Raw genomic sequence first — 26568 nt, 5'->3', positions numbered from 1 at the left:
TGCTCCCCGAAAAGAGATCCTGGATTGCTGCCTTTGCTTTATATAGCCGGGAGCAATGAAACTCCTCAAGCTCGTTTGGGAAGCCGTGGGCCTGATTCAGCTTTTAAACACCTGCTCCAGACACGGTAGGTCTGTGCTGCCTTCTCCGGAGCCTTTGGCTGGCTCTTGCAACAAAGGAGAGCTTGGGAGCACCAGACATCAAGCCCAGAGCCAGGAGTCACTGTCTCCCAGGAGACTCGGCTTTGCCTGTTCTCTGAGTGAAGCCTTTGGAAGCCTGGAACAAAAAGCTGATGAATCCACTCCCCACCCCAGGTCAGAACTCAGCCGGAAATACCCGTTAGGCATTGGTGAGTTAGGCATGCCCAGTGGGTGACGTGAAACCCACGTGGAATGTTTCTGTTTAGCCGGCTGATTCCAGATTCCTGTCCCCCTTTGACTGGGACATTTAATGGGGTAGTGAAATTCCTCCCCAGACTATTGAGAAGAAGCTCAGCCTGTGCTGGGGTTTCCCCAGCCTTGCAGGGAAGCATTGACCTGCTCCATTACATGTGTCCAAGGGTTACAGAAAACAGGAATAAATTCTAGCTTTAACTAAGACTGATTTACCTTTCTTGCTGACTAGAGAGTCTATAGGTAGGTTCCTATGGATGTCCACGAAGCCGCGGAGGCCCGGACTGCTTCCCTCCCTTCACTCTGGTGTTCTCCGCTTGTAATTTCCACCCACATACCTGCCACCTCATGCTGAAAACATGGCTGCTGCATCTCCTGCGTCCCATCTGCATTCCAGGCAGGAGAAAGGAAGGCAAAAGTTTTGTGTTAGAGGGTCAGCCCTCTCCCAGAGAACTTTGCAGGAAGTCTCATCAAGCGAGGCCTGCCTGCATGCTGCTGGCCAGGACTTTGTCACGGGCCACCCCAGGCATGAGAGAAGCTGGGAGAGATGCACTCTGGCCTGGCACATTTGTCACTGGCCTCCCACCCCCAATCACCACGGTAAGTTCTGTCTGTAAGGATGAAGGGGAGAATGGAGATCGGAAGGTCAGCTGTGGGTAACAGCAGCCACACTCCCCAAAAAGACTAAACAAAAGTGCACGTTTCATACAAGCACAGTTTCAAAGGTGAGATTCGGAGACTGTCTTTAAGGTGGTCACGGCCCAGAGCCATGACTGGTAACTCTTTGGATATTGCTGCCTTGAACCTATGTTTCCTACCAGGTTCTGCTTTGGGACGTGTTCAGAAAGTGGGGAATAGAACGGAGGGCATGGGTTTTGCCTAAAGTACTGTCCATGTGATGCACTAAATAGACCCTTGGCTTCGACCCACCGCGGCTGGATCACAGAGCCACCCCCTCCCTGCTGGGTGATCTTGGATGATCATCTTCGAACTACTTCTGTGTACATACCTATGTGATCAGGCCCGAGATTCAGGAAGTCTGCCCAAATCTACCCTGCTGAGATGTCTCCGTGCTGGTTGGAGACAGCCCCTGAACATGCCCTGCCCCACCCCACCCTGCTTCAGCCCCCCGTCAGAACCCCTGCTTGGCTCCATGGCCATAAGCCAGCCTCCTCCATTCCTGGGTTTGAGCTGCACAGTGCTTAATATTTTAAATGTTCGGCTCACCTAGGGTGATATTATCAACCTCTCTGCGTTGTTCCGGTGGTTAAATGAGATTAGAAATGTAAAATTCATCATGGTGGCTGATGCTTATAGACTGGGGTGAATTTCTGGCCACATGGGAGCAAGCCAGCTGAGTATTTGCTCTGCATCAGAGCGCTCAATAAGTGACATGTCTTCCTCCCTCCTTGGCATGTTCCGGAAGCCTCTTCAAGCCTGAGAATAACAGCTTGGACAAGGCATCGTTAGAGGAAGTGGCTTTTCTGCTTGATTACTCTCTGGATTGGCTGTGAGCAGCCCTGACGTCACCGGAACTGCTGCTTGGGGGAAATGGGGTCTGTTGATCCCTGGCCAGAAAAGGGGGCCATAGAAGGATCAGATGCCTTTGGTGTGCTAAGAAGGGGTCTTTCAGTAGATCCCAAGCACAATAAAACTCTTAAAGTTGATGGTGATGGTGATGATGGAGATGGTGATGGTGGTGATGACGATGACGGAGATGGAGATGATGATGATGATGATGATGATGATGGTGATGGTGATGATGATGATGGAGATGGTGATGATGATGGTGATGACGGAGATGGAGATGATGATGATGATGATGATGATGGAGATGGTGATGATGACGATGATGACGATGATGGAGATGGGGATGATGATGGTGATGATGGAGATGATGACGGTAATCATGGGGGGGATGATGGTGATGGTGACTACTATGATGACGATGATTTTTCTTGACTAATCACAGCTCTCCCCCCCTCTAGATAGAAGCATAGCCTCCAAAGATACATTATCTGACCATGGCTATAGTTAGGGGTAAGCAAATCACCCCCACCACCCAATGGTAGTTGGTAAGTGTCCACCTCTGTGCTTCCAGCATTAGTCTGATGCCTGACTCTTCGATGGATGATGCAGTCAGGTCTAGAGTCCTCCCAGCCTTCCAAGTCAAGACTCTCTCTAGAGTTTGGAGATAGGAAAGGTGTGCAAACTCAGCGTGCCAGCCAGAAAACGTGCTCCTTCCTTTGAACAGATTCTGGTATTGTCAAGTTTAGGGTCTCAGTGAAATTGAAATACAAGCGAACTTCTTGAATGATTGACATCTGGTGGTATCTGAGGGGACTGTGGGGATGTACAACGTATCACCGGTCCCTCCCTGTGTGAGCTGCTTGTGTCCTCAGCCTCCACTGTGAGCTTGGCCATCTTACTTGCTTTGGCCAGTGAAAGGTGCATAGAAGGGCCATGTGTTCTTTCCCAGTAGAAGCTTTAAGAGCCACCATGAGCTTGCACCATGACTCTGTACCCTCGGTTATGGGACTGGGGATGTTCAGGTGAGAGCAGCTCCTTCAGCCTGGGTCCCAGAATGAAGACAATGTGCGCAGCAAAGCTGACGGCAAACTGGTGGTGGTCAGGAGCGAGAAGTTGACCTTCTTTGGGTTCAGCCACGGAGCTCTGGGGGTTGTCTGTTGCTACAGCATAATCTAGTCTGTGCTGACCGACGTGGCTTATGAATCAGTTGGGAAGGGACAGCAATAATGGAACTACACTGGCGTCCAGCTCTGCCTTTTCTGCCCAAGACAGCCAGCAGCAGCCACCGCTCCCAGGTCAGACCTCCTTCCTTGGGCAGTCGCCCCCATTTCAGGAGTTTCTCCACTGAGGCCTGTTTGCTTCTGGGGAGCCTCACTCACTGGTCCTTTCTGTACGTGCTCAGACTTTATTCGGCAGGATGAACTCATCCTCTCATCCTCTTACTACCAGGGGTCAGAAATTTGGGTGCCAGAGAGAGACTCATCCCCCAGAACAACCAAGGGTCTGATCTCCCACGTCCCTGATCTCCCCTCACCTCTTTCCCTTAATATCCAAGTGAGCCCCATCCCTAGTCGTTGGGAATCCGGCTCCCTTGCCGCTCCCTCCCAAGGCCCAGTGTCTTCTAGAGTACGACAGAGGCAGTGGATTTTCCTCAGATCTTCTGGCTCCACTGGCCCCCTGGCTGCCTCTCACCAACCCTCACCTGCCCCACGGCAGAGACCACCCCTTCCATCACTCCCTGACGTACCTTTAGCAGGAACACAACTGCCTCGTAGCAGAGCCACAACCTGGGACGATACCCTCAGACTTTGGTCTCAGCCATAGTTACAAGAAAATGTGAGGACTCAGCTGGGCACTGTGCCCCTCCTGGGGTCACCCCAGCCCCTGACCAGCTTCCCTGCATGCCTCTGCCCACCTCTGTACCTTCTTTCTTCTCTCCACCTGCAGGCCCCCAACCTCCAGACTCCACAGGGCCAAGACACTGTGTGCAAATGGTCACTCCATTTTGCAAATCAGTCTTTCTGCTGTTTCTCCTCATCTTTGCCCATCTAAATAGAAGAAGCCGACCTGTCATCACAGTGAAACCCTAAAAGCCTTGAAATGGGGTTTTTCCCTCCATCCCAGGCCAGTTCAAATCCTCAGGCCGTCCTTTCCCACCTGCCTTTGGAGTCCATCACTTGCTCAGAACGAGCGGAGGAAGCAACTGTTCCTCTTTCAGATACACAAGCCCGTTTGAATGGACGGGAGAGACCTGGCATTTTCCTCTTGCTGTCCCTGGGCTGGGCGGACTGTCCTGTGAGTCATTTTGTCTGCAGGAGTCTCCGCTTCTCTCCCTGGCCCCTGACATGGCGGCCTCGCTCTCGCACCGGCTGGAGTTTGCAGCTGTGTGCAAGTCTCACCTGGGGACAGGCGCAGAGGACAGGGGAGGGATTCCGCAGCCTGGGCACCTCCCCCCCCCCAGAAGGCAAAGTGACCTGGAATTCCTTCCCCTCCTCCACCCCACCACAGACAAGTTTTCTTGTGTGGGGGAGCTAGAAGGCAGGGGGCAGAGGAGACAGTAGTGTGCATGCTTTAAAGAAACTTATAATAATTTTAATCAGCATTTTCCCTTCCATTTAAAATCACAAACTTAGCCACTTAATCAAATGTCATGCTTAAGACACATTTACCTCCTTGGGAGAAAAATGAACAATGGCAGCTCAATTTGGCTTTGGATGGGTTTTAAAAATAGTCGACTGTGTGACGGCCATTAGGTAAATGGCCTAAGAGAGCTTCAGAGAGGACCCCTGCAGGGGGTCAGCTGCTCCTTGGTTGGGAAAATAGGGCAGGGCAGAGGCGAGGGGCTCTGAAAGACAGTGGGCTGCAAGCTGATTCTAAGGTTTCAGGGTGGGGAGGGGGCCGGGAGAGCGTTCAGGAGCGGCTTCTGCTGAGAACTTCCCTTTTGCACTTGCGGAAGCCTGGAGGCGTGTATGTGTGTGTGTGTGCATGTGCGCGTGTGTGCGTGCGCGTGTGTGCGTGTGTGAGTCTGTGTTGGGTGTGGGATGACGTCCGCCCACCCTCCCAATTCCCAAGAGAGGAGGAAAATGAAAAGGTCAGAAATGTGAGATGGTCTCCAAGTACAGAAAATCAATTACATTAATGGTGACATAGAAGTCCCGGCTTTATTATTTTACATCATGTAAAAAACGACAACGTTTTCATCAAGAGAAAAAGACAAAAACAAACAGAATACCAGGTGGGTGCTTTCTCTGGAGGGAGCTGTGCCCATAGTTATCAGCGCCCAGAGGGAAAACAGAACTCGAGTGTGCTCCAGTCCTTGCTGACGTGCTGGGGCCTGGGGGTCGGAGGGACGCCCCCGTCCCCAGAGCTGGCAGAGCCTGCCCTCACTTGGCGAACGCCGACTGTGTCCCCGCTACCTCTTCCAGCTTCCTCCCTTGCTGTTTTCAGGGCACCATCCTCTTTAGCCAGGGGTCATACCTGTGGTCTGGGGACCCCCAGGTTACGTGGGTAGAACCCAAGGGGTCTTTAGACATGGGTGGGGAAAAATGATATGTTTATTCTTGCAAATTCCAACTGAAATCCAGGATTTCCTTCCATTATAAGGGCAGGCAACAGGTCGCAGGGACACGAGGTCCCTGGGACCTGCTCTCAAACCCAGAACCTGCCGGCATCCCCCATCACGTGACCGACATTTCAGATGTCTCAAAATATCATTGCTGCGTGTCTCTCCTTCTAAATCGTGCAACGTTGTGGATACGCCCACTCATTACTTGACATAATATTAAAGGACGTACATTGCTGTTTCAAAAATTTGTTTTAATGGTTTGATGACGCATGGCAATACAATTGACTTCCTAATAACGCTTCTCGGTGCATTTCAGCAAATGCGTTTATGAACATGCTGCAACAACGTCCCCATTTCGCACGCGCTGCTGAAGGGGTCCCTGGAACAGAGGGGATCAGGACTTCCCCCCACCTCCAGACCTTCTGGCCAGGGGCCTACTAGAGGGTTATTGGGGCGCCTGAAAGGGCCTCCCTCCTGCAGCACCCCCACTGTGTCCCGCTAGGTGGCAGCACTGTGGGCACCCCCTTCTCCCCTCACTGTCCTGGGCCCAGTACCTCCCCGTCCCCCTTGGTGGGCTCTGTTCCCCCAACTGTTCAGGGAGAAGGCTCCCGGGGAAGACCACCCAGGAAGGGCCAGGCAGCCAAAGTGCCGACTCAGCCTGATGCGTCTTTGACCCTAACGGTGACGGTGACGCTGAGTGTGAGGCCCCATCATTTACTCCCCATGAAAATGAAACCCATTTTGCAGAGAAGGAAAGAAGGTCAGAGAGTGAGAGCAGGCCCCCAGGTCCCCTCCGTGAGTAAACACTGGCTGGTGTGCTCGGGGCAAACCTTGGGTTCTTGCCACCACAGGTCCTCGCCTCCTGCCTCTGCCCTCCGGGATCTTCGTGGGGACGCTGGCCACCCACACCTGCTGTCTGGGTCCAGCAGACTCCTGCTTTCAAGACCCGAAGCCCAGGGATGAAGGGCCTGCCTGGGAGTCCAAGTCCCAGCCACGCAGGCCGGATCTGCCCCATGCCAGCTGCCCCTTCTCCGGGAGGCCCCACCAGTCAAGTGGGGTGTCTGTGCTGACCTTACAAGACTGGGGGGATTCCGGAGCTTGGCTGAGGGAGACCACTGCGTGGGTCAGGTCTGGTATTAGTTAACCTTCCTTCCGCTCCCGGGACAGCTTCGCGGTTGCCACAGAAGAGCTGCGGCAGGTGACCCCGAAGGCCTCAAGTGGATACCTGGGGCTTTGCGGGTGGTTTCCCGGGGGGCAGAGCACGTCTGGCCTTTGTCAGAGCGGTTCACTGTAGGTCACTTCTCTCGGTGAGAGGCCAGCCGGGAGGGCCCTTCCTCCTGCAGCTGCTGTCCAGCAAATACAGCCTCACCGGGAAGGCGAGGGGAAGTCGTGGGATGAGAACCGGGCCCGATTACTCCCTGAGAGGGGGTCTGGGAGTCCGAGGACTCGCAACTCTCCGCGACACCTCGGGAGCGAGGGCCTGGCCAAGCCGCGGCTGCTGCCTGACGCTCAGCCCCAGAGGCTGCGGGAGCCTGGACATTCAGGTCTGGCCTGGGCTGGGGCAGAAAGTGCTGAGCTCTGACCTGGAACTCAGGGGCTTCTTCCGCCAGGGCCCAAGGCGGCGGCGGGGGCGAGGAGGCGGGAAGAGAGGGACCCCTAGCCGCAGACCCTCCTGCTTCCCCGACTCTGGCGGCGCCTCTGGTGCAGCTCCGCCTGGAGGAAACTTTCTGCGCAGCCTCTCGCTCCAGGCGCCCCCCACCGCCAGTGCTCCCTCGGGAACGCCCCCTCCCCAAATTAGCTCTCCAGGTCCACCGGGCGCACCGGTAAATGGGTCGGAACCTCAAACTGCTTCGCAGGCCATCCGGTTACCGTGGCAACACCATCCGGCGGCGCCCGGCGGTCCAATCCGAGCCCGCGGCCTCTCCCGAGCCTTTCCCAAGGTGGGGACTGGGACGAGGCCGGGGATGGGGAAAGGGCGACCGGGGACCCCGCCTGATGTGTCGCCGGGGCCGGGCACAGCCCCGCGCGGTGAGGCGGGGCAGAGAGCGGCAGCCGGCGCCGGGCAGGGGGCTCGGGCTCCAGTTCGAGGGGCGGGGAAGGCGGGTGACGTGAGCCGGGCCGGGCGGGCGGAGTTGGGACCCGCTCGGGGAGGCGGGGGCGAGCGCGCGGAGAGGCAGACGCGCGGAGGGAGGCGGCCGAGCGGCGCGGGCGGCTCTGCGGCGGGCGCGGTGGGCGCGGGCGGCGGGGCCCCGGGATCCCCGCGCGCCTCCTCCGCGCGGCGCCACCGCCGCGCGTCCCCACGCCCCGCGCTCCACGGCGCCCTCGCCCCGCGCGCCTCCCGCGCCCGCCTCCTGCCGGCCTCCGGCGCCGCGGCCGTCTGCAGAGCGAGCGCTCAGACGGAGCCCCCGGCCAACTTGAGCGGTGCCGGCCGGCGGCGCACCCCCGGCGGAGCCCCCTGACCTGGCGGCGCGCGGAGGCGACCCGCGTCCTTCCGCGTCGCCGCCGCCCGCAACCCCGGACCGCGCCGCCCCCTCGGCGCGGGGCTCGGACCGGAGGCGAGAGCCGCGCCACGAGACACGCACCGTGCGCGGCGGCGCCGCCCGGCCTCCCTCCCCACCGCCCCGGAGGGCGAAGCCGCGTCTCCTCCGACTCTCACCGCGCGGCCGCAGCGCCGGAGCGCGCTCCTCCCGGGCCGGCCGTGGGCGCCCCCGCCTCGCTGCCGCCTTCGCTGGCTCGCCCCCGGAGGGGCGGCGAGCCCCGCGCCCCGGCCGGAGGATGTGCGCCCCCGCGGGCCGCCCCGCCTGAGCCATGCTCCCCAACGGCGGCGGCGCGCCGGCCGGCATGGAGCCCCGCGCGGCCGTGCTCTGACTCGCTCTGCGCCCCGCGGCCGGCGGGCGGCGGGCGGCGGCGGACCGAGAGCCGGAGACCGGCGCCGCGGGACGGAAGCGAGCGGGCGCGGACGCCGCGCAGATGGCCGGGGCGAGCAAGGTCTGAGGCTCCGCTCCCCGAAACGTGACCATGTGGATTCAACAGCTTTTAGGACTCAGGTGAGCGACCCGGCCAGCGCCGGGGTGCGTGTGGGTGCGTGGGTGCGTGGGTGCTGGGCTGGGCTGGAGCGGCGCTCTCCTCAACGTTGCAAATAAAGGGACCCCTCCCCGCTCCCCGCTAGCTGCCAGGAGGGGCCCCGGGAGCTCGGTCGGGGTGCCAGTCCGGAGCTCGGAGCTCCGCGGCCCCGCAGGCAGTGGCCGGCTCTCCGGGGCTGCGCGCGTCTGGGTCCGGCCAGGGGCGCCCGACTCAGCTCCCCGTGCGGCGGGGCTGGCCCGGCGAGTCCGCGGCTCCCGGCGCCAGCAGCGCAGTGTCCTGGCCTGCCGCCCCGGCGCGCCTCCTCCCCGGGGCCCGGCGGGCCGTGGACCCGGGGCGGGGGCCGGGGCTGCCAGAGAAAGCTAGAGCTCCCCCGGCTCCCGGCTCCCGGCTGCCGGCTCCCGGCTGCCGGCGAGAGCTTGGAAGGCGGAGTTGGAGGGAACCAAAATCAAACAGCCACTCCGCCCTCCCTTCCCCTTAGTCGGGGCCCCAGGGCTGAGCAGGGGCCTCCCGGGCTCCCAGCTGCCCATCCAGCTGTTTGCGGGTGACCTCCCCGCCCGACCGGCGCGCACAGCTGGCGGGCAGCTGGGGCGAAGACGCTGGGGCTCTGGGGGAGCTCGGGCGGGCACCCCCTACCCACCCACATACGCAAACACCCGCGGGAGCGCCCCGGGGCTTGTCTGAGTCCAGACTCCAGAGCCAGCTGGAACCAGGGGGTCGAGCCCGGAACTCGCGGCAGGGGTACACAGGACGACGCTCTCCGGCAAACTTTGCCCGCTTGCTGTGGAGCTTGGGCTTTCAGTCCGTGCCAGGGGCGGCTTAAAGCCCAGTCGCACGTAGCTGTCCCTTTGGCGGGGCAGGCTGCCTGTAGACCGTCGCCCGCCTGCCGGTGGTAGGGGGCGGGGGAGTGGGGGGCTTCGCGGAGCTGGTGCGTTTTTGGGTCCCGGGTTGCAAGCGAAAGCAAGGAGGACATAGGCGGAGGCGGAGAAAGCGGTGCGGTTCTCAAGTTTGTCCACTGGGATGCACTGCGCTCCCGTGCTGGGGAGGAAAGGGCCGCGAGGTGCTGGAGCGGCTGCCTGCGCCGCCCCCACCGCCGCCCCATCGGAGCTGGGGGGAGTGAGCGGTAGAGATTCAAGTGCGCGTCCTGATTTTGAGAAATCGGAAGCGGACGGAGGCACGACGCGTTCTCTAGCAACCTTTGATTTATGAGACAGTCTCCCATCCCCGGAGTAAAGACTGTTGAAAACATCGCGTGAAAATTGTCAAATGTTTTTATCAGCCCTTTTCTGGAAAGTGGCGTTCCTTCTCCTGGTGGCTGGATCTTGTTTGCCAGCGTGGGCTTTACAAGGTTAATGGTGGAGCGGATCGGTTGGGTATTGGCACGCCCTGAATCGATACCGTGTGCTTGGACTAGATAAGGTTTAGGCTCATGTTCTGGGACGCAGACAAAATGGAGCGAGGGCCGCCTCGCTTGGTGACCCCTCCCGGCGTCCTGCCATCCGCCTCTCAAGGCTCGGCCAGCCCCGGAGGGCCTGGGGAAAGATCCCAGGGTCCCTGCCATGGCTCTGGGTGCACCTTTGGCTTCCAGATGTTTCTTCCTGAGCTACTTTCTGGCTGCCTGATTTCTGGCTGACTGCTGGCAAGTTCCGTGGGCTTTTCTTTTGTTTTTATTACTAACTTGCTAGATTGAAAGGTTAGTAGGTTTTTGATAAGGGGAAGAGAAGAGTAAATACCATGGAAGGAAACCTCTGTTGGTTCAGAATTCACGAGAACAGTTCTCTGAAGCATCCCCCAGCAAGAGCTCCTTGGGATTTTGCTGTAGGAAATAGTTCCGTTGGTGATTTTGAAGTTTGACCTTTAGTTTTTTTTTTTTTTTTCCTTTCTCTGCAGTGTTAGCACAAGAGATTTTCTGTAAGTGTGCCTCTAAGGACGAGCTGTCACCTGTCTAGGAGGCTGACAGGAGAGGGCTCTGTCATGTCTGTGAGAACCACCCCCTGGCCAGCAGAGGTGTCTCGCCGGGCGGGTCTGTGTGGATCCCCCCTCATACCGGGCAAGGGTGATGGTGACAGAGCCAGGACTGCCTGCCCAGCCCCGGAAATGCACTTCTTCCTTGGAGAGAGCCCGTCAGCTTTGCTTACAAGCCACTCTGAAGCTCCCAGGGTGAGCCCCGCACCTCCCGCTCCCCAGCTTCGAACCTGGTTTCTCAGGCAGATGCGGAACGCGGAGCCCAGGTCCGTGGAAGGCAGCTGGGAGCATTGCCTGAGCGACAAGCCCTCTGCTCGGGCTCCCGAGACCAGGTCCGGGCTGGGTTTTTTGCTGCTGCGTGTGACGGGAGCTGTGCATGGAGCCTTTTCTTCTCACGAGGCAGAAACAGATTTCCGTCTCACGGAGCTGTTTTCATGCCTTTTTGGTGGGAGTTGTAGCAAAGCCCCAAGCATGGATAAAGGTATCTCTCGAAGGCAGCCCGGTCTCTGGACCAGCTGCTCTAGTCATGTTCATGTTCAGACATGAACGAGCGCCAGGCCCAGCTCGCAGGGGTGCTTACTCAGCACGCGGCTCAGTCTGGCTGCCTTGCGTTCAGGTGGCCTCGGAGCCCGCGGCCCACAGCACCGCGGCTCCGTCAGGGCTGGGAGCGTGTGAGGCGTTTGCTAGGAGTCCTCCGGCGTGCCACGGCCAGCCAGCGCCCCGGCTGCTTCCCAGCCCGGGCTCCTGAGGGCCGCTCTGCCCGTTCTCCCACTCGCCGAGGCCCCTGGTGTGCGTGTCCGCTTGGGGGTGGGTGTGTAACAAAGTCATGTGACTCTCTTTCTCCACGGGGAGTTTCGCAGTCCCCCGAGCTCTGGCCAAGCACGCGGTACCATGTTTGGGCCTCACCACCCAGACCCAGAGGGTGGGCGGCCACCATCCCCGCCTCTGAGGTCCAGCAGCTGGGGCCGTGCAGAGGCTTCAAGAGGACGGACGGAGTCAGACGGTCTGTCCACAGACACCGCCCTCCTGGTGAAACCTGGCTCGTGCCCATTTCCAGCGGCTGCTACCAAATCGATTACAGCCGGAATCCATCGCGTGTCAGCGGCGGGGATGCTCACCGGGGAGTGATGCTGGAACGAATGGCCACTGGGGAGGCAGCTCAGATCTTCCCAGCCCTGGGGCACGTCCCCCTCCCCTCCTGCCACGCCCACCCAGGGGAGCCACAGTCCAAGCAGAGAAGGGGCTGGCGGGCTCCTCCTCGCCCGTCCCTTCTGTTGATTTATTGTCGTCCCCTGCTTGCTTTTCTTCTGTGCATCCAAGAGGGCCGTAAGTAGGGAGCAGGGCAAGCCAGCTCACGAGGGGAGACCGTTCCACGCCTCCCCGAGGCGTCTGGCTCCGTGCTTCCGGAGAGGGGACAGCCGTGTCCCCACTGTGACCTGCATCCTCTTCGCTGGGGTCGTTCAGGTGTCCGTGGCGGTGGTGGTGGCCCAGCCTGGCCTCGTCATCCCCCAGCCTACTGGCCTGGCCGCCAGCAAGATGCTCTGGCGCAGGTGGGCTGGCCTGCGTCCTGACGTCTTCGCTTCCCGGGGCTTCTTTCGGGCAAACTCCACTGCCTGCTCATGTGGACAGAAGCCGCTCCCCAGGCCACGGTGCCGTGGGCGCACAGCAGGCCCCGCCCACCCGGGGCGGCCGCACCTTCCAGAGCCCAGGGGCTCCTGTCTGGGGTTACGTAAGAGTCATCGCCTTTCCATATGGGCGGTTGCCAAGTTTTCTTCAAAGGGCTACAAGTCAGTAGAGACCAAATTGATGTAAAGATTAGCTTGGAAAGCCAAATATATCCTTGATCTAGATTTCCATGTTTGAAGTCTGGCTCGAGAGGGTTTCTCCTGCCCGATGCCAGTCAGACACGAGGGGGAGGCAGGAGCCGGGGCTTGCTGGAGCTGGAGCCAACAAGCCTCAGGGCCCACTGACTCTCTAAGACCCCCTTCCAGGAACTCAGAGGAGTCGGTGAGTCATAAGGCCGCCGAGTGGGGAGTGGCAGTTACGTAACTGATTAACTCTCAGTTAATAGAAAGTCAGAGGCTGCGGCGTGCCCATATCAGGGGCCTTGGTGTGGGGGGCCCCCAGCTCCCCGAGTTCTCTGTCCATGTTAGGGCTGGAGCAGATCTGGCTGCCTGGGGAGGCCTGGCTGCTCCTGCCCCCTCCCTCCAGCAGTCAAGGAGAAACGGTGGGTTTCTTCTTCAATGCCAGGTCCCCGATGCCCCCTCTGGAAGAGGGTGCGTGCTTCAGGCCCTGCCGCTGCTGGGGTAAGGGGCAGCTGCCTCAGTGCCCCCCAGCAGCATCTGGGGAGGCTGAGTTAATAATTGGGACGCCTGGCAGGTGCAGAGAAGTGGCTGGCTGAGTTGTGCAAGGGCCCCGGGGACGGTGAGAAGCCAGAAACCCAACATTCCTGGTGGGGGGGGAGGGAGTCTTCATCATTATGAGGCTGTCTGCCGGGGCTGAAAGAGAGCCCAGAGCCGGGCAGCGTGCTGGGGTTGCGTGTGGGCAGAGGCCAGGGTCTTGCTGCTGGACCAAGGGGACCAGGTGATGGCGGGGGAGGGCCTGGGGCTCGTGTTTGCGTTCCCAGCTCCTGCCAGCACTCTGCAGAAGGGTGGTCACTTTATTTCTTCCTTCGCTTCCCTCCCCCCGAGAGCAGATTGGTGGCAGCCGTGCTGGGCCCATCTGTGCGTCCGCCTTCCCAGCCTGCCCTTCCCTGTGCTCGTTCTGTCCACTCACTGGGACGCCTGCCACTTGTCGTGCTCTCCCTTGGGTGGCCGGCCAAGGAGGGCTGGCATGGCAGGGCCCCCTGCTGTTCTGCCCTCTCCCACCGTTTCCAGCCCCTGTTCCAAGCCGGCCCTCCCCGTGCTTGACCTCAGGGCCTTCTGGAGCGGGTGACCTCAGGACCTGGTAGCTGGCGGTGGAGACCCGGGGGGGTGTGTCCACCGGAAACCTGTGTTCAGGCTTCCTGTCTGACGCGGAACAGGAGCGCCGGTCTCTGGACTGTGGGCCCGAGAGGGCAGGGACGGAGTCTCATTCTTCCTTAGCCCTTGAGAAGAGAGCGTGGTACACTCCCTGCTCGGGAGATGGGTGTGCAGGAGCCAATGTGCTTCTGCCTGGCACACTGCCCTGGCTTTTCCAGTCTTGCCCTGTGGCCACTCGTCCTTAACTCCACACTGAGGCTTGGGCAAGGAATTCCCTGCCGGGGCCCACCTGTGTTTGGGCCCTGTCCTGGCCCAGGCAGACAGAACGCTTCTTCCACCTCCCTTACTGGCGCTCACGTTTTCACCATTAGAGAGTCTTTCCTTTGCTGTGAGATTTAGTCCTCACTGGAATGCAGATGTGTTTAGGAAAAAGAATCCGTTCAGCAGGAGTGAAAGCACCTGAATTTTAAGTACTTGGGAGGAAGAAGGGGTCTAGATGGGAAGAGAATGTGAAGGCAGGTGGCACGGGCGTGGGATTGAGGGGAAAATGTACCAGAAAGGAGAAGTGGGGGGAGGGTGGCTTGAAGCCAAATGCCAACTATTGGACTGAGTTCTTCCTTCTCTTTGGCTTTCTTGGGGACTGGGACAATTCCTACACCTACCCGGGACCAGGAAGGGGTTAACTCGAGACAGACACAGTTTGTTTGCAAGAGAAGGTTCTGGTCAGTCTGGGAGTGGGCAGGTGGGCAGGTGGGGAGATGCCGAGGGCAGGACCGGCAGCAACACATCCACACCTGTGGTATCTTTGCTCCTGCCCCAGACGGGAGCTGAGAATTTGCGTGGTACTCAGAGGGAGCATCTCTGCTTTTCCTGCACGTGGAGCTGTAACGGACACGCAACGTCACATCAGTTTCAGGCGTGCGACGTAACAGTTTGCAGGATGATCACCACGGTGATGCCTAGCTCCCATCCCTCCCTTCACACGGTTCTGGGATTTTTTTTTCTTGTGATAAAAACTTTTAAGATCTGCTCTCCCATCGGCTTCCAAGTGTACGACACAGGGAGCAGGCTGGTGGTTGCTGCGATGGGGGTGGGGTGGGCAAAGGGGGTGAACGGGGTCAAAAGATGCAGACCTGCCACTGTGAAGGAAGTACGTCATGGGGTGTCGGGCACAGGCTGGGGCCTCTGGTTAACCACACGCGTCCACTGCAAACGTCTGTTACGTGGAGAGGACGATCCGATCTCTGAGTTTATTCATTTGATCTTTTATCCACACCTTTGACTCCCTGCTCAATTCTTGCACGCCGGGGGATGGGTGACGGTGAGTGGATGTTGTGCAGAAACCCAGGAATGAGTGGGTTTCTGCCCTGGGAGACCCGGCAGTGCCGTAGTGGACAGGGATTATATGCGGGGATAAAAATGCTATTATCGGAGTGGAGACCAGCAGTGGCCAATAGCAATAGTATATGGGCCACATGTGGGGTGCTCAGAAGCCTCGTGGCGCTGCTGGTTGTCATACTGGACACTTTCCCGGCGAAACACAGAAGTGAGAAATGTAAGTGTTTTCAAGCCTGCTGCCCCTCCTCCCAGCCAATGTCAGGCTTGGCACCGTTGCTGGTTACTGTGAGCTCCCAGAAGGGCCAGGCGGTCCAGCGCTCCTCCTCATTCAACAGTGGACATTTGACATTTGCTGAGTGCCAGATCTGTGCCTGGTCATGCCAGTGCCAGAGACAGAGCATCAAGCCAGGGCCGTGGCCGCCTCCTTCAGGCCAACGGTCTCACGCCATTGGTTCAGGCCAAGGCCAAGTTTCTTCACACCTGCCGGAGTAGTTCCCAGGCTGGGCCGTCATGAAGCACTTTGGGGGACTTGAGGAGGGAGTGACAGAGCCTGCTCGCTTACAGCACAGGGCCAAAGGTCAGGGGGACAGTCAGTGGAGGGGTAAGACCAGCACATGGAAGAAAAGAAGCCAGGTCACCTTCCAGAAGGGAGAGCTGACCTCCTAGAGGGACGGTTCTAGGGTTCTGCCTCAGGGTGTCCCAGAACCAGCGTACATGCACCAGACCTGACCTGAGTGCGGGGCCTCCATCCTCTTCCCTGCACTCAGCAGTTACCACCGATGTGATGCCAAGGGTCTGTGCCACCCTGGGCCTCACAGGAGTAGGAGAGATGGGAATTGCCAAGGTCTGATTCCTGTGGAGACATTTAGGAGCGTTGCTCCAGACATAGGTGTGTGGGCACGTGAGTGTGAGTGTGAACCCATATGTGGTGGGCACTTTGGGGACCTGTGGATATCAGAGCATCTATATTAGGAGCTCCAAGTCTAGGTGAAGAGAACAGTCTTTAAAACAAAACTCCCCCTGCAGAAGGAAACTTGCTGTGTTCACTGGAGTGAGAGTCTGAGTGAGAAAGGATGGAGGGTGCCGCATCCGAACTTGGCTGCCAACCAACAGAAAATGAGAAAACTTAACAAAATATTAGCACACAAAATTCAGCAATATATAAAAAGAAGGATATACCATGGCCAAGTGAGGTTTAGGCCATGGATGCAGGGATGGTTCAATATTTGAAAATCAATCACAGCAATCTATCAAATGAAAGGCTAAAGAAGAGATGTTGTAGAATCCTCTGCGTTTGATAAGCTCAGCACCTGTCCATGAGAAGGACCACCAGAAAGACTGGAACAGAGGAGTACTTCTTCAGCTCGATGAAGGACATATCCAAAAGCCTACAACTACGTTCATGCTTAATGCTGAGAACTGGAAGCAGTTCCCGCTGAGATCAGGAAGCAGTTCCCGCTGAGATCAGGAACAAACCAGGGTTGTCTGCTCCGACCACTCTTACTCAGTGCATGCTGGAGGTCCTAGCTGGGGTGACAAATGCAATAAAAAACATCCAGAAAGGAAGAAATAGAACTGCCCCTGTTTGCAGATGATGTGATGGCCTACATAGAAAATATCATGTAATCTGTTAAAAAAAAAAACAACAAAACTTCTAGAACTAATGAATGAGCTCAGGGAGGTTGGAGGAGACAAGATAAATGTGTAAAAATGAACTGTCTCCATCTGTTAGTAATGAACACATAGACACTGAAATAAAAAGTGCAGTGCCTTTTACAATCACCCCCAAAATGAAATATTTCAGGGTAAACCTAACAAATCGTGTCATGCTGCTGACTCACGTGCTTGGAGGTACGTGATACTGGTGGAAGAGATGAAGGAAGGTCGGTGTGATGGAAAGTCATACCATGTTCATGGACAGGAAGACTCCAGGAAGGAGTCGCTTCTCAAAGTGATGTAGATGTTTAACACAATTCTTATCAACATCCCAGTAAAATATTTGCTTGCATAGGTAAGGTTATTCTAACATGCATATAGGCAAGCAAAGGGACTAGAAATACAAAAGCAGTCTTGGTAAAATTATAAAATCATAATAAAACGAGAGGAATCAGTCTGATGATCAACGTTATTATGTAGCTGTCCTATTGAGATGGTGTCACGTTGATGGAGGGATAGATAGATTGACGAAACAGAGCCGAGAATCCACAGATTTCTACAAATATGCCCAGCTCATTTTGGATAAAGGTGCTAATCCAGTGGAGGGAGGATAGCCTTTTCAACAAATTGTACTGGAACAATGGAACCTTCTCAGCCAGCAGCAAACAAACAAGAACGTCACTGTTAAGTTTCATACCTAATAACAAATACCAAATTAGTTCAAAATTGGTCCCATGATTAAATGTAAAATGTAAAATTAGAAAGCTCTCAGAAAAGAGGAAAAAAAAAACCTAGAAGGTATTCAAGATGTGCGACTAGGCAGAGAGCTCTTTGACTTTCCACCAAATCATGATCCATAAAAGGAAGACATCTGATAGATTGGACGTCATCAAGAATTTATAATTTTCTCTGTGAAAGACTCATCCAAGAGGGTAAAAAGACACTACAGACTGGGAAAGAATATTTGCAAACCGCATAGTGGCAGAGGGCCAGCATCCAAAAACCCAACGCCTCCCAAAACATTACCCAGTTAGAAACAGGTGAAAGCCATGAAGGGACATTTCCGCAGAGGGGGCAGTCAGGTAGTCAGAAAGCACATGGAAGGATGTTCAGCATCGTTACTTGTTAGAGAAATGCAGGTTAAACCCACAAATAGCACCACTCATCTACGACAGTAAGCGGCTAAAATAAACAAAACTGACAGCGCCAAGTGCTGGCAAGGATGTGGAGAACCTGGTCCCTCATGTGCTGTTGGTCATGTGGGAAGTGGGCCGATGTAGGGGAGCTTCTCATTCCTGGGCATTGAGGCCAGAGCCATGCAGACATGTTCACCCAATATCCGCACACACCCGCGTTGTAGCAGCTTTATGTGTCCTCGTCTCAAGTCGGAAAGAACCCAGATGCCCTACGGTGGGCGAGTGCTTCCTTCACACCGTGGAGCGGTGCTCAGCGGTAGCAATGAGAGGACTGTTGGGATGCCCAGAAACCTGGATGAGTACCCGAAGAACGACGCTAAGTAGAAAAGACGGTCTAGAAGTTTGTGCGGTATAGGACGGCTCCCTGATGCACTTCAGGGTAAAACAAGAGAAACAAACAGGGTGGTCGTTGCCGGGGGAGACAGTGTGGGTGCGTCAGGGCAGCACGGGGGACCTTCACGGTGAGGGGGCCCGTGCCGATGTCCTGCTATATCTTCGTACCCCGGTTTCCTAAGATGTTACTGCGGGGGGTCCAGGTTAGTGGTGCAGGATTGCTCTGTGTTCCCCATTACGGGGCTTGTGAATCTACAATTAACTTAAAATAAAAATTTAATTAAAAAACGGGTATTCTCTACTTATCTGCCAAAGGTTAGCGTCTGGTTGTTTGGGGCTGTGTGTGTGTAACTTGAAGGCACTGTGTACTGGGATTGAGTGACAGTCAGGCACTGTGGGAGGGGCGAGGGGGTAAAAACATGGCTTTACGGAATTTGCTCTCTGTGGTTCTGCCCCTTTTTTTCGAATGCGAGATACAGCAGCATGTGAGCGTTCGGTGTTGCTAATGTTGCCAGACCCACCACCAGTGACAGTAATAAGTGACCTGGCGCCTAATTATTGGATGAGAAGAGCTGTCCAGATCCTTCTATAAATCAGGTCAGCTCTGAAAATAGAGCAGCCTTTTTGGGGACAGTCCCACCTTCCTACCCCAGCACGTAGGGTGGCTTCAAGACCGCGCTCTGAGGATTTCAAGTCAGATGCAGGAACAGTTGGCTTCTCGTTTCTAGATCCGGAAGACACGAGCCTCGAGTTCGTGAAGGTCTAGAGCATTGGTTTGTGGCTTTCCTGCCTTCGTTTCCTTTTGGTCCTTACGACAGAAGAATTGCAGGGTGCTTGTCTGCACGTGTGTGTGCGTGGATGTGTGTGTGCACACGCGTGTGTACGTGCGCACGCGTGCACTCTGTAAATGCTCGTGGCTTGGAGCTGGTTACTGCAGTGGGAAGCTCTGCCGTGCAGTCGGCTGTGAGCTCCTGAGACCCCACGGACTAGACCTGCTGATTCTGTCTTTCCGTCCCTCCAGGTCTGGCTGGGAGGCGCCGGGCCACAGCTGTTCCCGACCCTGTCGAACCGCTCGTACCCCAGAGCTTCATGCTAGGTGACCCAGCCACTGTGCCTCCTCCCAGTCCGGCCTCAGGACCCTCCTGATGAGCCCGTGGAGTGGCCGTTGTAGCTCTGATTTTACTAAGTAGGAAACTGAAGGTCAGAGAGGCTAAGTGATTTTCCCAAGGTCACACAGGCGGTAGTGGAGAGCTGAGATGTGGACCCAGGGCTCGTGGACTCCCAGGCCCATTCGTGCTCTTCCCACTGCCCTCGTGGCTCCTGTGTTTTACATGAAATCTCCTCCTTACTCCTGTGGTTAAGCTACACACTGCCCTTTTGAGAAAAACAAAAAACCAACCAACAAGGAAAAGGCACAGAACTAGGAGGACCCATCGGCTGTGAGGTCAGGCCAGCACTTTGAGGGTCTAGTCCTTGTGTCCAGCTCGTGCTGGAGTCGCAGGTCCTTCTGGCAACCAGAGTTTTCAGTGGAAGTTTCGTGGTCTCAAGCAGAGATTACTTTGTAGCAAAGCATTGATGAAATGCCATGAAGGGATGAAAACACGTCTGCGGCACAGATACTGTTGCTCAGGCTACTTAATAATCAAGAGTAAGTGTGTCACCAAATCCACAGGGCCCCTCCTGAGAACGCTTGTGAGATGATGCCGCCAAGTTAATGAATGAGCACGCGGTGACGCAGCTGGGTCCGTGCGACCGACGTCGGGGCCGAAGGGTTGTCGGCGGCGGGCACACGCATGTGTGTGCACGCGTGTGTGTGCGTGCTTACTTACTGGAGGATGATTTATATTCCCTGACATGCACTCATTTTAAGTGTAGGATCCAGGGATTTTCAGCAAACATGGCATGTGTGTGAACGCGTCCATCGTGCCCGCGAGGGTCCCTGGTGGTGTGTACAGTTAACCTCGTTTCCACCCCGAGACTCACGCAGCCGCCGATGGGACTCTCATCTCCGTAGATCTGCTGGTTCCACGTCCCCCGTGAGCCGGGACCACACCACGTGCCGCCGGTCCGGGTGGCTTTCTTCAGGTGGCCTCACGTCCTTGAGGTCTCTCGCTTTCTGTGTTGTTTCTGGGGGCCTGCGCTGGTGGACAGACAGGCGGTTGGGCCCCTCCCTGGCTGGAGGGCGCTTGGCTCCTTTCGACTCCTTTTAAAACAGACGCTCCTTTCGAAGCGTCGAACAGGCGCTTCGACTCCTGTTCCTGCACACGGTGCACCTGCTGCCCGGTGTCCTCGGTTGCCACAGACGACCTCTGAGGGGCTCAGAGAAGCCCTTTGCGTGACGAGGTCGGTGGGGGTGCTTGGGGCAGGTGCCCAGGTCTCCACCTCTGGTTTTGGATTTGCTCCTTCTCTTCGCTCTCAAGGAAGAACTGACGACACACGGGCCGTGGTCTGTCTGTTCGGTTTTCATTGGGTAAACGTTTACTGAGTGCCCGCGGCGAGATGAGGGAGTGTGAAGCTTCCTGTTCTGTCTCGGTGTAGACGTGCCACGAGCGGGGGGACGTTGGACCCGTTAGAAGGGCTCCGGGCGGCCCTGGGCACAGTCCCAGGGCAGGAGGAGGGCCGTGCAGGGCCGGGGACCCGAGCGTTGGTGGGGGGGGCGGCTGGCAGGTGGTCCTGCAGACCCTCCCCCGCCCTGAGCCTGTCCCTGCTGCGTGAGGGCGGCGTGGCCCACGGAGCCTGAGGGAGGCCGCCGTGCGTGTCTCTGACCGTGGGCTTCCTTCCAGGGGCCAGTGGTGCCGGGAAGCCCACCCTCACGGGGTGCCTTGTAGCCGAGGGCTTTAGGGTGTCTTTTTAGATGAGAGAGTCCGTGCCGAGTCCATGAGCATAGGACAGGCTCCCAGGAAGCTTCCCGGGGGAGAGGGTAACCGGATAGAGGATGCCCAGCACAGGTGCCCGGGTGGGGCTAGTTCCAGGGGAGCCAGGAGCTTCGAAGAACCTGATTTGCTAAAAGGAAAAAAAAGTGAAGCGAGTATTTACCACTATGGGGGAGACAGCGCATTTGCCGGTTATCCCGAGCCTGTGTTTCAGGCTGGGGCAGGAGGAGGGTGGGCTCCTGGCAGCCCTCCTGGGCCTGTCCCCAGCACGGGGACAAGAATTGTGGCCGGGCCGGCCTTCGAGGGTCTTGGTTCCTGGTACCCGCTTAGCAGCTGGTGTCGAGAGCAGGGGCTTCCAGACCTGAGGCTGGTGAGCGGATGGGTCGTTCCTTCTCAAGCCCCGTGTGGAGGAGGGTTCTGAGCTTAGAGAGAAGAAGCGGCCTCCACCGTTTGTCCTGTCTGCGCTGGGATGGGGGCGTCCGCGAACTCCCCCCACCCAGGAGGACGGAGGATGGGGCTGGGCAGCGGCCCCGGGCGGAACACCTTCACGGAGGCTCCCGTGATCACGGCGAGCCTGCACACTCCAACGCTTGACGCACCGTGCTTATCCCTGCGACACTGCCCCGATGGCGGCGTTGAACGGCGTCCTGTGCCCTGAGGAGGCCCAGAGAGGTTGAGTGCTTTGTCCGAGTCACACAGCAGGGGAATGGCAGAGCCGGGACTCCCACCCAAGCCGCGGCGCTCTGGCGTCTCCACGCTACACCCAACCCTTCCTGTTCTAGAAGACAGTGCAGGGGTGTTGGGTGTATTTAAGGAGGGTGACGTCCACCAGGCCCTGACAGGCATCGGGATGGGGGACTGGAGCCCAGCATGGAGGGCCAGGGTCCTTTCCACCTGGCTCAGTGTGGGGTTAGGATACAGAGCTGGAAATGGCACGTCCTGACCTTCACGTGCCCTGAGGCTGGTGGGAAAGGTGATGCTTGTGGAGGGCCCAGCTGGCCACAGAGGTCTGCCCATGTGCTTGGGGGGCCAGGGCCCCCGTCCCCAGGCCTGCCTGGGCACCAGCTGGGTAGCCACGGAGGAAGGAGTGCAGCCCATCGGCTCTGCCCCCCGGTTGGGCGCAGGACCTCCAGACTGTCCCCTCCTGCTGGGGTGGGCTGGGAACACTGTCCTCATACAGGTCAAGAAAGGCCCCGGGACGTAAGGGCGATTTGAGTGGGGGGAGCAGCCCAGGTCCACGCCCATGGCTTTATTCCTAGAAACCTCTGGTGACACCCCACTTGGCTCGCTGTGCTTCCGTCCGGGCGTCTAAGTCACCTAGCTCACCTTCCGCGAGAGTCCAGTCCCTGCCCTCCTAGACCTGTGACCAGAAATAAACCTCCCGCTCTGGATTCCGTCTCCCACATTGTTGCAAAAAGCCGTATTAGGCAAAGGTGAAGAAATTGCCCAGGGACGCCTGATAGGCTTCATTGACCTGTAACTACTATTTTTTAAAACAGACTTTTCCTAAAACGGGTTACCAGGCAGGGACCGTTCTCTCTCCCATATCGCCATGAACCTCCCAAAACCCCAAGGCCAACCCTGTGACAAAGGCCTCAGCCTCCAGACCCGCTGAGAACCCTGTTCGGACACTGGCTGAGGACGACATGCTAATGAGGAGGGAAGAGCCCACCTAGGAGCCCGCGTTCCTTCACTCCCCTCATGCCCCTGTTCCGCGTGGAGAAATGCAGGACTGAGCCCAGATGCTGAAAAAAGCTGCACTTCCTGCCGAGGGACACGGTGGCTTTCAGAATGCAAGGATTCTTTAGGGAGCCAATTATGCAAGACAAGAGTAAGCATGTTTATTTTTATGACACCGCATTTCAAAATCCCAGAAAATGTTGATGGAGTGGCCCCATTAGGCGCCTGGCCCCCCCTCCCCATGCTGTGGTTTTATACCCCGCAGGTTTGCGGGGGGCATTTGCAGGCTCGCGGTTAAAGCTCTGCACTGGGCTAATTTACTGCCCGTTACTACCCCAGAGATCTCTTAGCTCCCACACATCCAGGTTCCTTCTTCCCTCAGCATTTTCCAGGCAAATGGATTCACTTCACAGAAGCCTGATGCTCGGAAACCTGGAACCCCAAGCTCGCTCCGATGGCATCTGTCCCTCAGGATCTCCTGTCTAGGGCGATGAGGGGGGAGTCAGGGTGATGGTTTCCCAGCGCCAGCCCCCCAGGGGCTGCCCAGGATTGCAGCCGAGGCTGGTTCTGCCCCTGGTGGGGCTGATGAAGGGTCGTTTCTGAGGCCTCCGTCCAGCAGACAAAGATGGCACGCCCCCTGCGTGCAGCGGCTGTGCTCCGCGTGAAGATGGGAGGACCCTCCCCTGGCCCGGCGGGATCTTTTAAGGGGCGTGGGGGCAGAGGTGCAAGTGAGATTTCAGGAGCCGCGGGGAAGAAGCCTGCAGCAAGTGTGCTGGAGCAAGCAGGAGGGCTTCCTGGAGGAAGTGACACTCGACCCCATCAGGAAGGCCGCGTGGAAGGAAGGGAGGTGCGCCCAAGAAGGAGGGTGCATCCAGGCAGAGGCAGCAGGGTGGCTGCTGTTTAGCGAGTGCCTCTGGTTCGTGTGCTTCCCAGGGATGCGCAGGCCCCAGCAGCTGTGTGACCTGCTGAAGGCTTCCCACCTCCTGGCTCAGCAGGGAAGCCAGGTGCGGGGCGGGGGCGGAGCAGGTGCGTTCGGGTGGGTCTGCAGGTTTTGCAGGGCTGAGGAGGGAGGTGTATGTGGAGCACCAGAGGGAGGAGCCTGGACAGGCCAGCCGGCCAGAGCATGGGGACCTTAAATGCTAAGCCCAGGACTCGGGCTTCGGTCCACAGGCTGGGAGCCTCAGGTGGCCCCGGGGCAGTGCTGGTCCAGTGCCCTGCTGTGTTCTGGTGGAAAGGAGGAGTGAGGTGGGGAGTGAGGTGGGGAGGAGACTGACCCATGAGAGGCAGGGGTGCCGGCCAACTGCAGAAGCCCCCCCCAGGCGGAGCCTCCTGCCCTGGCCAGTCAGTGGGGTCCTGTGCCAGTCCCTGCAAAGGCCCCAGAAGACCCCAGGTGGTGAGGGACTCAGGCCAGGCAGACACCTGGCCACATCCCTCAGTCAGAGAGTGGCTGCCCGGCAATCTTCAGCCAGTCCTCACTCGAAATTACTCTTGGGAAAAGTGCTGACTGGAGACCACACAGGGGCAGCGTGCAACTCCCTCCAACCACCCACTCCTCTTTCTGTCCCTTTTCCTGCGTTTTTTCCACGCTTAGAGACCTCTCCTGCCCCTCCCCTTGGAGAAACCCATCGCCCACTTGGGGAAGTCCAGCTCGTCCTGCCCACCCTTAGGATGCACGTTTGCATGTGGAGAAAGGACCCCGAGACGCAGGGTGATTGAACAACACCACCCAGTCAGCGTGGAAGTTTCGAGTAGAGCAGGGGAGGCTCTGGGGGGAGTTTGTTTCCCGTCCCAGTAATGTGATCAGGGCGGCAGTTTCCTCTCTCACCTCTGGTTCCAGACATGTGCGGTAGAAAACCTAAAGTAGCTTAGGAAGAGAGCTGTGTGTGCACGTGTGTGTGCACGTGTGTGGGGGAGAGTACCTACATGCAGGTGTGGGGAGGGTGTGTCCATGCAGCCGTGTGTGTGTGTGTGTAGGTGTGTGTGTGAGTCAGTGACTGTGTCTCAGTTTCTGGGTGTTGGTGGTGTATAGGTGTGTGTGCATGAGTGTGTGCAGGTGTGTGTATGAGTCAGCGTGTGCCCTGGGGCATTTGTGTGTGTGGAGTATGTGTGAAGGTGCCTTGTGTCTGTGTATGTGAGTGGGGCATGTATGTGTATCAGTGTGTGTGTGTGGAGTGTCTGTGTCTGTGTCTGAGTCCACATCTGGGTGTATGCGTGCATGTGTGCACATGTGGGGTGTGTGTGTGTGTGCTGGTGTGTGTCCACGTCTGTGTTGTGGAGTGACTGGGGCAGGGCAGGTGTGAGGCATCAGTGGACTCGAAAATCACCTATGAATAAATCTGTGCCCCGTTCATCCATCAGCTGCCAAGTAGTTCAAAACCTTAATTTACAAAATCTCTTGATATCCGTCCAAGGTCAGAAAATGTCATTAGCCTTATTTCACAAATGGGTAAACTGAGGCATTGCAGGGTTCAGCAGAGTTTCTAAGGCCATGAAATGTCAGCAGAGGGGCACCCAAGGACTCTTGAGAGGAGCCTGACCAGACCCTCAGGCGGCCTGCTGTCCTGCCACTGTCCTGGGTGGGGACACCTGGGGAGCATGGGCACACCCTTCCTGTGTTCTGCATGTGGTGTGTGTCCTGGCGCCAGATGCCCCCACCTGGGAGATGGGCTGTGTCCAGAGCTGATGTCCCTGGGGCACAGCCTTCACTGGCAGGCCTTCTTTCTGGGCTCTGCACTTTATTATCTCTCACTTATTTCTCAGTGACAGAAAAAAGCCCAGGGCATCTCTGAGAGTCAATGGGGAGGTGGGCTTCATACCCCCCCCCATAACCTCCCTCAGGCCCTCCTATTAATCTGAGACCCTGTCTTGTGTAGGAATTCCAGAGTCCTACTGAGTCACAGCAGGTAGATTTCATGTCAGTGGCCATGAGCATATTTAGGTTTCACAGGGATTCAGACTGATGGGGGAAGCCAACAAGAGGGACCCAGACTCAGTCAGCAGGAGGGGCCCAGACTCAGCAGCAGGAGGAACTCAGACTCAGCCAGCAGGAGGGGCCTAGACTCAGCCAGCAGGAAGGACCCAGACTCAGCCATAGGGGGGACTCAGACTCAGCCAGCAGGAGGGGCCCAGACTCAGCCATTAGGAGGGACTCAGACTCAGCCAACAGGAGGGACTCAGACTCAGCCAGCAGGGGGGACCCAGACTCAGCCAGCAGGAGGGGCCCAGACTCAGTCAGCAGAAGGGACTCAGAATCAGCCAGCAGGAGGGACTCAGACTCAGCCAGCAAGAGGGACTCAGGCTCAGCCAACAGGAGGGAATCAGACTCAGCCAACAGGAGGGACTCAGACTCAGCCAGCAGGGGGGACCCAGACTCAGCCAGCAGGAGGGACCCAGACTCAGTCAGCAGGAGGGACTCAGAATCAGCCAGCAGGAGGGACTCAGGCTCAGCCAACAGGAGGGAATCAGACTCAGCCAGCAAGAGGGATTCAGGCTCAGCCAACAGGAGGGAATCAGACTCAGCCAACAGGAGGGACTCAGACTCAGCCAGCAGGAGGGAATCAGACTCAGCCAGCAGAAGGGGACCAGACTCAGCCAGCAGGAGGGGCCCAAACTCAGCCAGCAGTGGGGACTCAGACTCAGCCAGCAGGAGGGACTCAGACTCAGCCAGCAGGAGGGGCCCAGACTCAGCCAGCAAGAGGGACTCAGAATCAGCCAGCAGTGGGGACTCAGACTCTGCCAGCAAGAGGGACTCAGGCTCAGCCAGCAGGAAGGACCCAGACTCAGCAAGCAGGTGGAATCCAGACTCAGCCAATTATTCGGTTTATTTTTTTTTCATGGAGGTGTAATTTGCGTAACATAAAATTAACTGTTTTGAAGTGTACCTGTCGGTGGTGGATCGTACATACATGGCCTTGTAGCCCTCAGCACTTGCTCCTTCCAGAACACTTTTCTCTTCCTACAGGGAGGCTGGTATCTGTTCACTGTCGTTCCCCACTGCGCAG

At 57.5% G+C, this 26568-nt stretch overlaps 1 protein-coding gene across 1 annotated transcript in view; it reads left to right on the top strand.

The window, feature by feature from the left end:
* Nucleotides 1-8393: 8393 nt before the first annotated feature.
* The window catches only part of AJAP1 (adherens junctions associated protein 1), a 113406-nt gene continuing 95231 nt past the window's right edge, over nucleotides 8394-26568 (top strand). The window contains exon 1 of the mRNA XM_045997471.1: nucleotides 8394-8532. Coding sequence (XP_045853427.1) covers nucleotides 8504-8532 — 29 coding nt within the window. The 5' untranslated portion in view covers nucleotides 8394-8503. The remainder of the gene's footprint in view (nucleotides 8533-26568) is intronic.

The sequence above is a fragment of the Meles meles genome, chromosome 1 (genome assembly GCF_922984935.1).
Source record: "Meles meles chromosome 1, mMelMel3.1 paternal haplotype, whole genome shotgun sequence".
Classification (NCBI taxonomy): Eukaryota; Metazoa; Chordata; class Mammalia; order Carnivora; family Mustelidae; genus Meles; species Meles meles.
Note: the sequence above shows the minus strand (reverse complement) of the source record. Positions and strands in the feature narration are given on the sequence as shown.